This window comes from Malus sylvestris, chromosome 5, assembly GCF_916048215.2.
Source record: "Malus sylvestris chromosome 5, drMalSylv7.2, whole genome shotgun sequence".
In the NCBI taxonomy this organism is placed as follows: Eukaryota; Viridiplantae; Streptophyta; class Magnoliopsida; order Rosales; family Rosaceae; genus Malus; species Malus sylvestris.
The window spans coordinates 39919575-39936850 of record NC_062264.1 but is presented as its reverse complement, the minus strand read 5'-3'; the positions used below and the strand labels follow the sequence as shown (position 1 = coordinate 39936850).

General features: G+C 37.8%; 2 protein-coding genes across 3 annotated transcripts; one reads left to right on the top strand and one right to left on the bottom strand.

Annotated features, from left to right (window-relative positions):
* Positions 1-302: 302 nt before the first annotated feature.
* Positions 303-3092, top strand: LOC126623534 (cationic amino acid transporter 1-like). Its single transcript, XM_050292444.1, has 2 exons — positions 303-523; positions 1205-3092. The coding sequence occupies exon 2, from the start codon at positions 1221-1223 to the stop codon at positions 3018-3020; it is 1800 nt and encodes a 599-aa protein (XP_050148401.1). The 5' UTR covers positions 303-523; positions 1205-1220; the 3' UTR covers positions 3021-3092.
* Positions 3093-3656: 564 nt separating this feature from the next.
* Positions 3657-16447, bottom strand: LOC126623533 (187-kDa microtubule-associated protein AIR9-like). 2 transcript variants are annotated; one of them, XM_050292442.1, is made up of 39 exons: positions 16156-16447; positions 15900-15978; positions 14818-15679; positions 14578-14649; positions 14355-14420; positions 14138-14209; positions 14003-14068; positions 13811-13873; positions 13651-13716; positions 13314-13413; positions 13059-13160; positions 12385-12617; positions 12177-12291; positions 11912-12032; positions 11203-11378; positions 10891-11026; positions 10608-10708; positions 10459-10506; positions 10017-10201; positions 9800-9917; positions 9344-9471; positions 8906-9074; positions 8546-8664; positions 8134-8302; positions 7911-7995; positions 7725-7798; positions 7528-7647; positions 7152-7347; positions 6940-7061; positions 6377-6584; positions 6128-6201; positions 5851-5989; positions 5402-5583; positions 5043-5198; positions 4833-4964; positions 4657-4715; positions 4519-4551; positions 4286-4417; positions 3657-4060 (listed from the first exon to the last, which is right to left on the bottom strand). In XM_050292442.1, the coding sequence occupies exons 3-39, from the start codon at positions 15643-15645 to the stop codon at positions 3884-3886; spliced, it is 5142 nt and encodes a 1713-aa protein (XP_050148399.1). In that variant the 5' UTR covers positions 15646-15679; positions 15900-15978; positions 16156-16447; the 3' UTR covers positions 3657-3883. The 2 variants fall into 2 exon arrangements, with proteins under 2 accessions (XP_050148399.1, XP_050148400.1); XM_050292443.1 differs by lacking the exon at positions 15900-15978.
* Between the last annotated feature and the right edge of the window lie 829 nt (positions 16448-17276).

Sequence of the window (17276 nt, the reverse complement as noted above, 5' to 3'; positions counted from 1 at the left end):
ATGTGGGCAACACAGTCCAATACACAAAGTATCATAACATAAGTGGTTGAATATTTAAAAAAAAAAAAATTTCAACCACTTTTATTATAACACTTAGTGTACCAGGCCGTGTTTCCGGTACACTAAAATTTCTCTTTCTTGTGATGGAAGATATTCAGAAGTTTTCCACATGGATATACATTACATATGGCCCTTCTTTTCCCCCTTTCGGCCTTGGTATTGAAATTGAACTCGGTCCACTGACCAATACAAATATGGTAATACAAGTAAGTGTAGTACAAACCAATCCCTAGCTAGCCTCCCTTTTCTCTGTGCCCATACTTTTTGTTTTTTTATTTCTGTTTTTATGTTAAATTTCTGGGTTTGCCTTCTTCTCTCATCTAAAACACTCTTCAAATCTGCAAGGGCTAGTAGCTTAAGTAGGTAAGAGAGTTTTTCCTCCGTTTGAAGTTCTGCACTCGAAGTCGTGTGTTTGAATCTTCTCCTAGTATTTCTTTGTATAGAAATACAAGCTTCCAAAAGGGTACGTTTTTAACTTTTGCTGGTTACAATTTAAAGTTATTGGTGTAAATTGCAATGTTCTTTGCTGATGTAGTCACATATCAGAAACTAATAGTTATGCTTATTTTCACAAATCTGGTTTTGAATTACGCTAAGGATTTTGAATATATTAATTTTTTAATATCCATCGAGATTCTTGACTGTTAGATACTTAACCGCCCATACAACCATTCATTACTGCGGTGCATGTCATACACCGAAGCATAGTAGAATTTTCTTTTTCTTTTTTTGGTCAAAAGCATAGTAGGGTTTTCGCTGATGCCATTTCTTAAGAATAATAACACTTTTATACATGATGAGTGAACAAAAATAAAATATTTTATTTTTCGTTTTGGCTAAACGTTTGATGAGGATTGAATTTTGTTAATTAAGTTGAATGGTTCTATTTTAGCAGTCAAAAAAATCTGATCTGTTATCTGAGGATCCGATCTTCTCCCAAATATCTCTATTTACATGGTGAGAAGTAACCCTAGCACCGAACAAAGTGGTACCAATGTTTTAGACTTTTTATTTTCTTCAAATAAAAAATAAAAAATTAATCCCTGCATCAAGATTTTCCATTTCTTGGTTGAAAGGCAACATTGTTCCAGTTATATTGTCACAGATTTTTTTTGTCGAAACTTGAAAATCCGTTCGATTTTAGGGAAGCCGGAAGAAAAATGGTGACCGTCGTCACTAGAGGTGGTGGTGGTGGTGGTGCACAAGGCAATGTGATCAAGAGAGGAAGTTGCATATGCAGCAAAGATGATTTCTTGCCGGAGGAGTCGTTCAAGAGCTGGGGAAACTATGTTCATGCGCTGTCCAGCACGAAAACAAGGCTCAAAGACCGGCTTCTTGCGCGGTCCCTGGACCACCAGGAGGTCGAAGAAATTCGTGCACGTAGTCAGAATCAGATGAAGAAAACCCTAAACTGGTGGGATCTCATTTGGTTCGGCATTGGAGCGGTCATGGGGTCGGGGATTTTTGTTCTCACAGGTCAGGAAGCAAGAAATCATGCTGGCCCTGCTATAGTAATCTCTTACTTCATATCCGGCGTTTCAGCAATGCTATCAGTTTTGTGCTACACTGAGTTTGCAGTGGAACTCCCTGTGGCGGGAGGCTCATTTTCTTATCTTAGGGTGGAGCTTGGTGATTTTGTGGCTTATATTGCCGCCGGAAACCTCCTCTTTGAGTATATAATTTCAGGAGCTAGTGTGGCAAGGTCATGGACCTCGTACTTTGCTACATTGTGCAACCACAGCCCCAACGATTTTCGCATCACCGCATCATCCCTTGCCGATAACTTCAACCATTTAGACCCAATCGCGGTTTTTATCTCCATTTTGGTTTGTTTTGGTGCTGCCTTGAGCATGAAGGCTTCGTCTAGATTCAATTGGGTTATGTCTATCACCCATCTGGTGGTCTTGATTTTCATCCTTGTCGCCGGCATGACTAAGGCTGACCCTACTAATTTCACTACAAACTTTGCACCATTTGGTATCCACGGAATCTTGAAAGCTTCAGCTGTTCTCTTCTTTGCGTACGTGGGATTTGACGGTGTAGCAACGTTGGGGGAGGAGACGAAAAACCCTGGCAGAGATATCCCGATTGGGCTGATTGGCTCAATGTTGACTATCATAACAACTTATTGCCTTCTTGCAGCCACATTGTGCCTGATGCAGCCATACAGCCAAATTGATCCTGATGCATCATTCACCGTTGCATTCCAAGCCGCGGGTATGAATTGGGCCAAGTACATTGTTGCACTCGGAGCACTTAAAGGCATGACAACCGTCCTGCTTGCCAACCTTCTTGCCCAAGCTCGTTATTTCACTCACATTGGACGCACCCACATGGCACCTCCATTCCTGGCATCCATCCATCCGAAAACTGGCACGCCTGTGAATGCCACGGTTTTTATGACGGTTCTAAACTCCCTTGTTGCATTCTTCACAAGCCTTGATGTCCTGACAGACCTTCTCTCAATATCAACCCTGTTTATCTTTACACTTGTTGCCCTAGCACTTATTGTAAGGCGATACTACGCTTCTGGTGAAACCTCAACTCCCGACAGAAACAAACTCGCTGTGTTCTTGGTACTGATCGTAGGATCATCAGTTGGTTCTTCTATTTTTTGGGCAGTTAGCAACGGTTGGATTGCCTACACTGTGACAGTCACAATTTGGTTTGTTGCCACATTAGGCCTACAGTTGACTCTCAAACAAGCAAAGAAACCTAAACTTTGGGGGGTGCCATTAGTCCCTTGGTTGCCATCAGCCAGCATTGCCATCAACATCTTCATCTTGGGATCCATCGATGGTGCATCGTACATAAGATTCGGCGTTTGGACGTTGATTTTGCTCGTGTACTATTTGTTCGTGGTGCTGCACGCTTCGTACGACGCAGCTAGGGAGCTTGAAAGAAAGGCAGTTGATGCTAATATGGAGGCTGGGACTAGCAGAATCATTGAATTTAACTGAAAATCTGAGTCTCTTCTTTCTGCATCTCTGTACAAGTCCTAAATTCAATTCACTATTTTTATTTTTTTTACCTATTTAATTGAGGATACAAAGTTGAGCATTTCTAGTTTCCAATGTTCATATCCAATTTTTGTTTTGTCAAATTTTATATGCGCTCTAAATATGCACTTCTAGGTCTAAAAAAAGTAAGTAAAATTGGCCGAATTTCGCAAGATTTTTTGGGTGCACAAGAAAAATTCATGCAATTTGGAACGGATCTTACCAAGGACATAACTATATTTTAATCTAATTTTTAAGCTCAAAAAGATTATTGAAAACTAGGGGATTTTTACAAAGTCTTAACATGATTTTTAAGATTTGTTTTTCTTAACAAACAATAGCGTTAATGAGTTAAAAATATTAATAACAAGAAAATCGATGAAAATCAAACCCACACTACGATACATAGGTAATAGGTATCATTACTTTTCGTCAATGCGGTAACACACCAGCTATGAATTTTAAGAATCTTATGTGGCAGATAAAGTTCCACAGTAAGTTTTATGACGATTTCTGTAGAATTTTTGCAAAACCGACCAATAACCATGAGTAATAATCTCTTTTAGAAAATGCAATTGTTAACTCTATCCTCAATGCTTCTTGAAGAACAAATAATTTAATCATTAACTAATTGTATAATTCCAACAGTATCCTCAATGTTGTAATTTACATACAATTCTTGACAACTGCACACCTTTCCCTTCTCACTACCATACATAGCAAAATAATAAATAATAATAATATTTATATTAATTTTAATTTTAATTTTAATATTAATAACAGTATTAATAATAATCACCTTAATTACCAATTACATAGGTTGTTTAAGCCTCTATCTTGAGGAGGGTATTGAGTGATGTACTGTTGAATTTCTGAGCAAGCCCTCTGATCACCAGCACGGTTACATCCCGAAGGTGCCTCGACTGCACCATCAGGTCGACATTATTCTCGCCGTCCACGACGATTTTCAGACGGTGTTGGTCGTTTCGGAACAGCTCCACCTGCCAAAATCCTCCACCTTCTTAAGTTTGTAGTACATAGAAATGCCACTCAAAACCAGGAAGAAAAACGAAAGGAAATCCGGCCATATGGCTGAATTATGTAGGATAGGCTTTAGATCAACAACATAACCACGCTAAATTTGAAACTTCTTCGATCTGTTGAACATTGCAAACATCGGACAACTGGAAAAGAAAGCTCGATTTGAAGCATGCACATGGACTTACATGAAAGGGAGGCGCATAACTTCCACGAATTTCAGTGGTTGGGAAGGAAGTCTTAGAACCGGGCTTTACCACCTTGACTCTTTTTCTGTTGACTTCGAGGATTCTTCTCTCAAGACTTCCCACTGCAGGAGCCTGCGATAAGAACAACGAAAAACAATACTCGAAACTTTATATCATTTCTAATGGGGGAACAGATTAGTTACGATTGTATGCAGACAATATCAAATGACAACCTTTTTCGTAGATTGGTCCTTGTCACACAATGTCTGTACCGAACAAGTGAAATGTGGTTAGAAATGATTTTCGCAACAAATACTATACGATTTACTACACGCAGAAGACAATATTAAGAATTTTAGAATTTCCGTAACCTCAAATTTCACAGTTCCAAGATCAAGCTTCTGCTTCACTTCTTTAAGAACATCAGGTTCTGCACGAAAATCAATGCCAGTTTTAAAATCGCAATGTATTATAACTTAAAAGTAATAAGAGATAGATCGAAAAGGAAACCGGAAGAAAAAAGGGGAGGGATGGGATTCTTAATTACCAACTGCAATCGGCTCCGTTGATGCAGAAACAGGATGCCCCTCCACTCCATCCTCCCTTACAGGAGTGTAAATGGCAACAAGCCTGTACCCTACGTCGTCAACATTAGACTCGTACATTCGCCCTACCTCCCCTGCAAGGAAAATTTTCATTTAATATTGCCCAGTGGAAAGATACATCTATGATAATGTTATTAAGAAAATTCCAATACCTGCTATAGAGATAAGATCAGGACTGCCAACCATTGATCTGAGCCATTGGATTCTACTTTTTCCTTCCTTCCCTCCACTATAAATTCCACGTACGGCGTATAAGTTGGTGTGGAAACCCCTCCCTTCAATCTCCAGCTTATCTATTCTAGGGATTCCTACAGAAAAACAGAAGTAATATATGATCAAATAAAAATTAGGAGCAGATATGGAGTCGGGGGCAACTTCCACCTGTTTTGCATTTCAACTCATCAATACATTGGCTTGAAATCATTTCTTATTGATGTCCAGTTTACAAGCTTCAGGAACCCGAGAAAATCACCAAACCCGAGGCCTAATTGAAGTGTTCGAAAGGGAATACCTGGTAATATGGGTCCGGTTTCAGCATAGACAGGCTCAGTTGATCTTCCAAAAACATCAGTCACAATGCATTCGCATTTTAGACAGCGCCCAACATCTTCTAGACGCATCTTGTAGGAGCAAGATTGCTGTGGAGGTAATATTTCGAAGGTTTTTTCATCCCCCTCTTTTGAAGAAAAATACCTGCAGCATCCCTCTGTCATGTAATGAACAAAATGAAATAGTACAAGCTAATAAACTTGAGACAAAAAAAAAATCCAAGAAAATTCCAGCAAATTGAATGCATCTCCAGACTATGAAGTCATACGACATTAGAAATCGCTACATGCCAAATAACCATCTGCTTATCAGAACACAATGTTACATGAAACTAGGACCCAACTGTAATAAAAAGTTAAATTCCCATTTGAATGGAATCATGCCGTAGATTACTAAAATATAACATCATACCATTGATATCTGACATCTTTCTTGTACTTGCTCCAAACAATCTGTTGAGTCTCACTCTCTGGGATCACTTGAACAACTGTAAGAACATCACCTTCGATTGCCTTTCCCGTGAGAGCAAGCATCTCTAGTCTTGGAAGCTCTGGAGGGATCCAAATTGAAATTAGAATTTTATTTAAGATAATAACAAATCATTTTTACTGCTTTCTACCAAACCAAAGAAAATGCAAGTCCATAAAATATATCAAAGGCCGGAAGTGTTGATATGATGACCTTCTACCTGGAAGAATAATATCAGTTGGCTCAGACAACTTCAGTTCTCCAACCACCGAATCTGAACGAACTGGCGTGTATCTATGAGATGCATATGGAAAAGTTTATTAGAATATACATCTCTAGATTCTCTACATATTCATCCAAAAGACTACATATAATTTACGAGAAAGCAATTACTGAGTTTACAAGGAATAGATTTACATGTATGTTTGTTAGATGTAGGAAAGGTTAAATAGTCAGACAAAACTTTTACCCAAACAATAGACGGCAGTTGTAGTCTGCATCAGTGACTTCATAAGTGTTAGTGTTGGCTCCATTAATAAGAACAATAGTTCCTTCATTGGTTTCTCTATACCAGCTAAACAGGCTCGATCCTTCATGTCCACCAAAATACTCTCCTTCTCCAGAATAAACGCTTTGTGATAACTCCTTCGCACGAACATTAGAAACCACAGGAAGAGCTGCAACATTAATTCACCAAACAGTCAACGAACAAGATCTAAAAGAAATGGATATATGAATGCCTTTGTATGACTCAGACCAAAGATCAGTAAGATCATATAGCAGATACAGGACATGGAACTATCAATTAGCTATAAAATTGGTCTTGGCTAAAATGAACTGAAACAGTTGCTCAAGTACACAACTTCCTCAAAAATCGAACACCAGATGAAATGTATGAAACTTGGAAGTGTACTGTGTTTACCAGTTTCCAATCAGAAAAAATGAAGCAGCCTTAATGATATGTCCTCATGTGAATAACATTGACAAGCAAAGAAAATGAACTTATGACCATGAAAATGAAGAAGTTTGTACCTGGTGCAACTGGAAAGTTGCAAATGGCAATTAGTGCCTGTCCACATTTGCCATCAGAACGAGTGGGGACCCAATGTAAGGCCAAATATGCCCCCACATCTTCAAGTACTGGTGTGTATGTTCTGCCACATTTGCAAACCATTCAGACGTCTTTTCAAAAATGAAAATACAGACTTCAAAACATTAGAAACCACCTTAGTATCAGAACTTACAATGTTTTACCACAAATAACCAAATCTTCACATGCATTATATATGTCCTGCAATGCAGATCCATGCAGCTTATTCTTTGTTCTGTACCAAATATATTCCCCAACACCTTCTTCTCCACCAAAATATGTTTTTTGGGGGAATAAATTCTCATTCTCACAGCAATCGGGAATAACAAGCTCCAGTCCTACTGGATCCGCTGTTGCAAAAAGCAATAAATTGAATTGGTCAAGTTCAAATTAGAATTTATTAAATGGATATGAAAACGGAAGAAATGGACAAAATGAGATACATCAACCATAATCCTAAATGACTTTAGCATATGACCTTCCAAACTACAAAGAAAAATTTGCAGAACTCTTCAAAATAATTAACTAACCAGGAGCAATCACATCAGATTGTATGCTCTTAGGATTTCCTCTCATCCCATCTTTGCGCATGGGAGTGTAAACAAGTTCAACACATGTACCCACATCATCAAGAGTCAAATCCACAAAATCTGCCAAGAGAAAAAATACCATTTAAATTTGTAATTTCACATGAATGTGAAATCTGTCTCATCTAATTAGAACTCACCCTGAGCACTCAACTTCTCCTTGACACCATTACGTTTGACTCTAAACCATTCATGCGAGCAATCGCCTTGCTCCCTGAATTACAAACAAGGACTTCCATTGTGTGAACAGTCACAACACTAAAGTTCCAGGTTTATCTAAAAGGAAAAGAAAATAATAATATAATAGGAATAAAAGGAAGTCTGACCCTCCACTATAAGAAGCAGTAAAGCTCAGACGTTGCCCTTCTATCATTGAACCAAGAAACTCCAAAGACCGACAAGTTGGGGGCCCTGCACTCCAAGTACAAATTCATAATGGTTTAGTGATAACCCAGTACACAAGCCAAAGTGCACAAGGGGAAAAAAACTAGAAATCTTCAATAGAATCCTACCATTATGAATAAAGATTACAAGAAATTAACTCATTACCAGGTATTACAGGTCCAATGTGTTCGGATAGAACAGTAGGACCACGTGCCCAGTCACTTCTGACAGGCTCACAAGATACTGAGACAAAGAAGCCAATATCATCAATTGAGAGTGTGTATGAAGCAGTTGTTGCACCCCTGATTTCGGTTTGTGTTCCATCTGAATTAGTCTGCCAATGCATCACATTTCTTTAATCAAATGTTGTACCAGTTGACAATTTTCTATTTCTAAAGAAAAGCAATCAAAGCAATCAAGGTCATAACTAAAGTGGTTTTTCAAGGAATTATGACTTTCTGATATTATAAAATGTAAATTTCTAGTAAACTAGGAATGCTCTGTGTTATCAACCAGCATTTTGCAAGTTGAGAACATATGATATCTTACAAACAGCAGAAGGTTAAATGAAATTTACCCGGAACCAGTAGAAAACTGAATTTCCCTCTTCACCACCCCAATATTTCTTTTCTACACTAAGTGCAGTTCCCTCAGTGGCATTCCCAACGATTTGTAGAGAAAGCAATCTAGGGTTCCCTGATTATGAAACAGCATGCTTTATAAGAATGATTCAAGCACAAAATATATAAGTCAGCATGCAGAGCTTACCATCATAGTTTGCACAAGTCCACAATGAAAATTATAGCATATGCCATTGGCATCGATATTCAATTGAGACCAACTGAAGATCAATGTACTATGTTTTTTGTCCACTTTGCAAAAACAAACATGCAAATACTCGGCACAATAAATATCAAGAAACAAGAGAACAAATTACCAGGGCGAACACGTTCCTGGCCCATGCATGTTCTTGGCTCACCCACAATCCCATCATCACGCACTGGGGTGCATTTGAATGAAATGAATTTACCAATTGCATCTTTTGCAATACGATACTGAAGAAGCCCCGTGACCTCAGGTATTAGAGATCCGGAGTCAGTTTCAACCTGTCAATTACGAGGTAAACAAGTAACTATAAGCATTGGTCCTCTTTACATTACCTAGCATTCTGCACAGCACTAAATCAAGGGATCACGGGTGGACCCTAGAGACTAATTATCATGGCATAAGAAACCTAATACAACCCAGAATAACACTGAATATTCTCTTATTTTCGGTAAATAAATCAGTTTAAAATATGTAAGATAGGTATTAGACCTCCAATAGATCAAGCATTAATTCATGACTTGCAAAAATTTTATAAAGGTGCATATACCTCGTGAAGATACCAACTATAGGTACTTTTTCCTTCATGACCACCAATGTAACCATATGATGCCGTCAACATTCCACCTTCGGTGTAATCACCAGTAATTGATAAGAAATTTAGGCTTGGAGGCAGAGCTGCAAGAAACGGGACAACAGTCAGCTATACACAACCTCAATTACGCATCAAGAATGGGACATTCAAAAGATGGAAGCTTCAAATCTAGCCGTTGGAAATCAACGGTGTTTGTAAAGTATTTTAAAAAATGCAAATAGAAGTCCACCAAAATTTTTGGGAATATATTAAAATAATTATCTCAGTTTCCATCACAATGGTGAAACACCATAAGAGGGAAGGATACACCTTCCACCACTCCTATATCAGTGGTGGCAAAATACTTGTATTAGGTTGATATTACTGTATAGTGGCCTGCATTTCAAATACTTTAAATACACAAATACTTACTCTCAACTGCTCTATCTGATATGGCATATGCTGGTTCACCAGATTCACCATCTGGAGTCATAGGAGTAAATTTTACAACAATGTAATAGCCAACAGCTCCTAAGGGTACGCGAAAAGCCTAAACAAAGGTACCATCAATACAATTTGCATCACATAAATGAAAGCCTTCAATTAGGATTTCTGAATTCATACATTCAAATAATATGAGATCGCATACCTTTGCAATCTTAGATGTGCTTAAAGATTCAAGGCCTTTCTCACCATCCAAAGTAGACGAACTTGTTTTAAACCACTGTACTCTGCTAGACCCTTCAGTTCCTCCAGTGACAGTACCGGTTGCAGTAACCTTACTGTTCTCCCTTAGATCACCAACTATCTTCAAATCTATTACCTTTGGAGGCGCTGGAATTTGACAGAGCAAAAGAAAAATAGGAAAACAAGAGGAAGTCAGTGACAACATGCCAACATCATAAAACCAAACAGAAGCATAGAACAGGTTAAAATTCCAACAGTAATCATCACAACAGATATGTGCAATAAAAAAAAAACACCCAGAAGACTTCCACAAGGAAAATGACATCAATTTAAAGAATGTTTTTTTTTCCCTTAGAAAAGTAAACCAAATCAAGCTTCAAGACTATTGACATTATTCAATATACCTGGCTTCACAACTTGGGACCTTATCGAAACAGATTCCCCTTCTTGACCTGGAAAAAAAAACACCAACACAATTTTAAATGACAATCCATTTGTTAGCAACACTGTTACTATCTATAAAATGTTCCCAAGGAAAGTTCAACGTATTAACCTTCAAAATTGATGGGTATATACACAAAAGCCAAGCGATGGCCAACATCTTCCTTGGTCAAAGTATACTCAGGTGTACCCGTTGATACCAAAACAAGGTCTCTGACAAGAAAAGCCATTAAAGAAAATAATTGGAGGGAGGCTCAAGTATGCAAAATTTCAACCAAAAAAAAAGGCAAAATTCAAAAAAGATCAAGGGAACAAAACTATGAAGAACTTCCACATGGAGAAATACAATAACTAAAAACTTTCCATGGAGCATCACAAGATATGAGCATACTAACCCAGTGTCTTTATCCTCACATAACCATTCAAACTTGCTGGGACCCTCTCTTCCTCCAAAGTAATCACCAACTCCTCTGATAGTACTGCCTTCAACAACATCTCCAACAATGTGTACATTATTGACTGATGGAGGGGCTGCCACCATGAAACATGAACAATTAATATCCTAATCATAATCTTCTGGGCCAAAAAAAGAAATGCAGTGAGTAAAAGAGAGAAAAACGCCCTAAAATCGTATACTTAACAGTTAACATAGTCATACCACAAAAGTTATAGACAAGATCTTCACAAAAGTTGGAAGGCTTACATACCTGATTTTACAAAATCAGTGTATTCATAATGAGGTTCTCCTTTGGCACCTTCTTCTGTCACTGGTGTATACATGAAAACCAAACTTGAGTCAATATCATCTATGGTCAATTTGTACTCCTCATCTTCAGCTCCCGCAATAACCACAGGACTGCTATTCCATTTTCTCCTCAACCAACTGAAAAATATGAAACATGTATGTGCATTATATGATTTTTCTGTACCAAGAGGAAAGAGAATAAAGCATACAAGTGTACATATATCTGGTACATTACATACAAATGTGCAGACAAGCATATATCTGGTACCTTAGCTTGTAAGAAACATATGCACGTAAATAATATGCGTAGATATATGCTAGGCTACCATTGTACACCACAAGCTCAAGCTAAGGAATAGGCCAACTATGCAAATCAAAGCTTCAACATCCTTGATTTGAAACCTCAACCAGTGCATGGGAGATAAAAAGAGAAACATTTGTGTGCAACCCACTCCTGGGCTATTAAAAGCTAATAAAATCACTGGTGGGTGGGAGGATCAGAGGTTTGGACCACAAACCTCTTGAAACTAGAGTTTTTTTACCGTGTTAGATTCTCACTTATACCCAATCTTAAGCTATTTTGGAATGGACAACAATGTATATCAAGCACAAAACATCTAGAATTGTCAACGTATAACATGTATGTAAATCGTTTAAATAGGTAGTCTCACCTAGAAACACCTTTCCCTGGAGTGCCACCACACCACGCAACTTCTGCATGACCTTTAACAATATTTCCCTCCACTAGATTTCCATGAACATCAAGATTCACAACCTTTGGGATTCTGCTTCCTTTGCAAGTGAGAAAGTAAGATAATCAGTAGCATGACAAAAATTACTTGCGCAATATAAAAACTATCCCAATAAGCAGAGGTATGCTTCAAGATGAAATTTTAACACACAAAGATATTGTCAAATTATTCCATTTGCATTTACCTCGTTTAACAGGAGAAGATATAGCAAAAATAGAAGGGTACTCCGTTTCTCCTAATACAGGAGTACACTCCACTTTTAAAATTCTACCGATATCTTCATGCTTAGGCCAGTAGACCTATGTTCATCATCAGCTCAAAATTAGATTGCACGAAGAATCAATTGCAGCCCAAAAGTTCAAAACAGTGGACTTACTGAAAGAATCAGTTACCTCTCCAGTGGCATCAGGAATAATGGTGAAATTCAAAGGAGTTCTTTCTCCTACAAACCATTGGTATTTCAAGATTAATTGTGGATCAGTTGCCAAAGTGTTCTCTTGTACAAAAGTGAACTGGCAGCGACAAGTATCTTCTTCAAATGGTTTCTCAACAGAGACCTTCTTGACCAGGAAGCCGGGAGGCAAATGATCCTTCCATTGCTCAACAAGAAAACGAAAAGTAGAGTCTGTTCAAGAAACATAATTTCATAAGTTTAATTAGGCTATCAACTACAAATGCAAAACAGGGTTAACCATCCTAAAATATTCTGACAGCAGCAAGCCTATCCCTAAACACATAGATCCACAGACATATACATATAAATTTTATAAGTTCATTCAAGGGCATATAATAATAGCTCATCACAAACTTTGTTCATGCATTTGAATACTCTACTATTAGATAATACATAATGCATGATAAACCATCAGATTTGCAGTCCCTTTACCAAAAGCAACTTGTATATCCAAAAGGAATTATGAAAGACAGTAAGTTATCCATTCAATCCCTTTACTTCCAAGTTCCAACAGTGACTTGTCCTTTCAAAACCAAACATAAGCTCTGCACCAAAGATTTCACAAGAACTGAATTTGCAACCTAAAAGAATGAAAGAAATCAAACTACACACCTGCTGCATGATCTGGGCGGCAAAACTCCCAACCATCTCTAATGCACAAAGAGGTGTGTGCCGGATAGCGCTTTGCAATTGTAAGCTCTTCTCGGGAAAGATCTGGCAAAATTTTCAAATAAACTTGTAAGAACACGCTATTGTAAAAACCAGAGATAGAGAGAGAGGGGGGAGGGAAGAAGAAATATAAGAGCAGGAAACCGGTGAACATGGTAACTGATGTAGAAACCAAATCACAATCATTCTACAAGATACCTCTGTCATTGAACTTTTTTAATGTAGGACCAACAAGCAAAATGGAAGCTGCTTCTAGGTGAGGCATTTTAAGTATGGGATTTTCCTCCACTCGTAAATGCTGTGGCATGAAACAAGAAAGTACAATTATGTGAGTTTACAACCTGGATCAGATGAATTAAGTTATTAAGAGATGCATAAATCCTGTCCATGGACATGCGAGATGTAAATTCAATCCCAACCACCAGTCTCCATGAGTTTATGAAGTTAAATGTGCCAGATGTTCAGCTGCAGTGATAAAGATAAAGACCAACACAAGACAACTTGAGGGCAAATGCCTACATATTTTGAAACTAACCTCAAGGACCGGTAAATAGGGGAAACCTTTTAGAGTTGAAATTTTGTTCTTGCTGGCAGCTAATACCTGTTTGAAATTATTGAAAAAGTAAGTATTTGGTTCAAACACTGGGAGTGGGGGGAAGAAGCAACAAGTTCCAAGCTCCTAAACAACAACAAACCTGTAGTCTAGGTTGGCTTGCCATTGTAAGAGACTTCAATTTATTTTGAGCGACAGAGAGAAACTATACAAGGAAAAAGAAACAAATGTTAGATAAATACAAATTTTTACCACTTGGGACCAATTCAGGAGGTTATAACAAATTGCAAACTGCCATAGCACATCGACAACAGAACTATTCATGAACCCTGACCTCCAAATTAGGGAGCTGAGGAAGGCTTGCAAGTGACGTGAGTTGATTTCCAGCAAGATAAAGTTGCTGCACAGATCAAAATTTAAGAACCCTAGACTACCTGAAGATGAAGATATGCATATATGAAACACAAACCTGTAAGACTTTGCAAGTTTCAAGAGGTTCAAATCCAGGCCCTTTGAAATCATTGAAACTCAAATCAAGAACCTGGAAATAAGGAAGTACTATCAATAATTACTAAGCTATTTAGTTTCAAATCTGCATAGATGGTTTTCATGCTTATCCTGTGCATAATAATAAATAGTTGACTTGGCAATTTGGTAGATTGCTTAAAATTTTCCGATTAACCAACCTTTACTCGTGCCAGTATTTCCACTCCCTCCAATGTAGACAAGAGATTGTCTCTGAGATAAACGAACTGCCAAAAGGAGTGTTATTTAAAGGAACAACTATAATCACTTACAAAGAAAAAAGTTTATGGAAACTAACAAAATAATTGACAAGGTATCTAGTTAGGTAGATGGCAAAACTCATTTAAATAGACAGCTATTCATATAATAAGAAAATCAGTTTACCTCTAAATTTGGTGACAAGTTCAACCCATTAGCCTTGAGGCTGCGAACTCTGTGACCCCTAAGATCTAACCTCTGGCACAAAAAGTAATGTAAGGCAGAAAATTAATACATACAGAAGGGAAGGACTGTTACCAATGATATGATAATATTGCATCAGTAGTCATCTCCAATACCATGACATAGACAGATGCAAATCATATAAAGTAAGCGTTTGAGAGATTGAAGAGGAATGATGCTTACCAGATCATCACTGGCTTTGATTTCCACATGTGGAAGGACAATGAACCGAGAATCCCGGCTTTCATGAGTTGCAGTTTTCCTACGCCCAGATAAACTAGAACTTCTATCAAGAGAAGAGGACAAAGAACCGGTTTTCAGCCTACTAGTAACTGTAGGTGTTCGAGCTAATGGGGAAGAAAGCTTTGAGACCGACTTCCTGACTCCACTGCTAGCACTACTATCCAATGAGGAAGTCGCCCTTCTTGAAGAGGAAGATGAAGTGGACAATGCAGGTTTGACAGCAGGCTTCCTGACAGTCTCTTGTTTAGTTACACTCACATTTGACCCGGATGATTTATTCAGACTCCTGTCCAATGGCGATCCTGAAACCGACTTTCTAACTTCTGAAACACTGATTCTAGTCGAAGATTTAGTAGCAGCAGCTGAAGGCAATGAACTCCTTCTAAGCTCTGGGAGAGACCGCCTGACAGGGTCCACAGTCTTTTTTACTGCAGTCGTAGTGGCATTGTTTTGCTGTCTTGTGGTGGAGACTGATGGCTTCTGCGGCAAACCTCCAGTGCTGTTTCGCCTTATCGGAACTGAATTCAAACTTCGGGTAGACCCATTTGCACTAGACTTGGTAGCCCTTGAACTAGGATCCACACCACTTTTGGGGTCTACTTTCTTTCTAACAGTTGGAACCGAGACCTTTGATGTCACTGCACTGCCGGTTTTCACAGTTTTGGTAACTCCTTTTGCAGTTTCTGATGAACGAACAGAGGCCTGTTTCTCCGAAATTGGGGCCTTTTCAACCGTCTCTTCGCCCCCCACAACTAAATTGTCCTCCATTTTGGTTCACCACAGATGCGTCCAAAACCAAAAGCTACATTCCACCAACAGTGAAAAAAACCGAGTAAGTTTATGTTTGGTTTCCAAGAAAAAGCAGAGGAAACTGAAAGGAAAAAGTGCAGTTTTGTAAAAATTCACACCCTTTACTCAACAAAGCTAAAAACTTCAACTCCATTCCTTATCTCAATTCAACTAAACTGCATGTGAAAAAAATTGAAAACCCATTTCATAAAATAAAAGCAGGAGGTACTTACAAGTCAAGAACTTGATAAAGATTGAAGCTTTTTCAGGACCAAAACCTCTGTCCTTGCAAACAAAGGACCATACTTGGATCTACCACAAAATGCAGACAATTTAGCAAAACCCAATTCGATTTAAGCCAAACCCTTTTGAGAAAACAAGCTCAAAAACAACAAATGTGAACTCAAAAGGACAAATTCAAACACACAAAAAAAAAAAACAGACAAAATAAACAAAGAGAGAGATAAGGATAATGAAATAAACAATTACCTGGACAATGTGTCAGATCTGGGGGGTTACAGAACTGAAACGGAAACTGTAAAGCATTTCTAGGGTTTGATTATTTGGCAGAAGATGCTCAAAGCAGGCTTGGAGGCTTGGAAGGCACCAAAAAGAAAAGCACAAAAGTAATGGAGTGAGAGAGCGAGAGAGTGAGAGAGTGAGTGAGTAACTGTGCTGTTTGGTGAGCTAATAAGAAATTGGAAAAGCTATGGGCACGGCCATGTGGGGATTAAAATATGTTTGAAAAAAGTTGGGTTCCATATAAAATTTGCAAATGTTAAAAGAAATGGCGGAAAAAATTAGGATTTGAAACACTGTGCACTGTGCAGCGTGCCATGGAAGTGGAATCCCATTCCCCAGGTCCCATGTGTGACCGTGACAAAAGAAGAAAAGTGAAAAAGGAATAACAATATTATCTACGCACCTTTTTTTATTTGTTATAGATTTTTAAGAAAACTAATAAAAAATATTTGAAAACTTTGAGTTTTAACGATAAAGACAAAATAAATGGTAAAATGAATATTACAAGTATTGACTTTTTAGTGTAAAAATATGTTTTTTCGTTAAAGTGAATAGTAACAAAAACTTTTCGTTAAAGTTCCCTAAATTTATTATTAATTTTTGTCATTTGATTATCTTTCATTCATTTAATTTGACAAAAAAAAATTAAGAAAGCATCCAGCATTCATTCGGTTTGGCGGAAAAAAATAGTAAGAGAGCGTGTGAAAAGTAAAAAAAAAATGTGTTCATAGCACTCCAAAAGGAAAGGGATTTTTTTTTTAGTACATCGATATTTTTACACTAACGGAAGGGTTTCGTTAAAGTTCCCTAAATTTATTGTTAATTTTTGTCATTTGATTTGACGAAAAAAAATTAAGAAAGCATACTGCATTCATTCGGTTTGGCGGAAAAAAAATAGTAAGAGAGCGTGTGAAAAGTAAAAAAAAAAAGTGTTCATAACACTCCCAAAGGAAAGGGATTTTTTTTTTTAGTACATCGATATTTTTACACTAACGGAATGGGAGTTCGGCTAAGCCACACACTGAGCAATCTAACTTGGTATCGAATTTGCCATCTACGAGATTTGAACCTAAGACCTCTCACTTTTA

Coding starts and splice junctions, on each gene's coding strand:
- LOC126623534 (XM_050292444.1), top strand. CDS start 1,221: ATGGTGACCGTCGTCACTAGAGGTGGTGGTGGTGGTGGTGCACAAGGC.
- LOC126623533 (XM_050292442.1), bottom strand. CDS start 15,645: ATGGAGGACAATTTAGTTGTGGGGGGCGAAGAGACGGTTGAAAAGGCC. Junction 13,874..14,002: donor CTCAGCTCCCTAATTTGGAG/GTCAGGGTTCAT, acceptor TTCCTTGTATAG/TTTCTCTCTGTCGCTCAAAA. Junction 5,990..6,127: donor AACTGATATTATTCTTCCAG/GTAGAAGGTCAT, acceptor GGATCCCTCCAG/AGCTTCCAAGACTAGAGATG.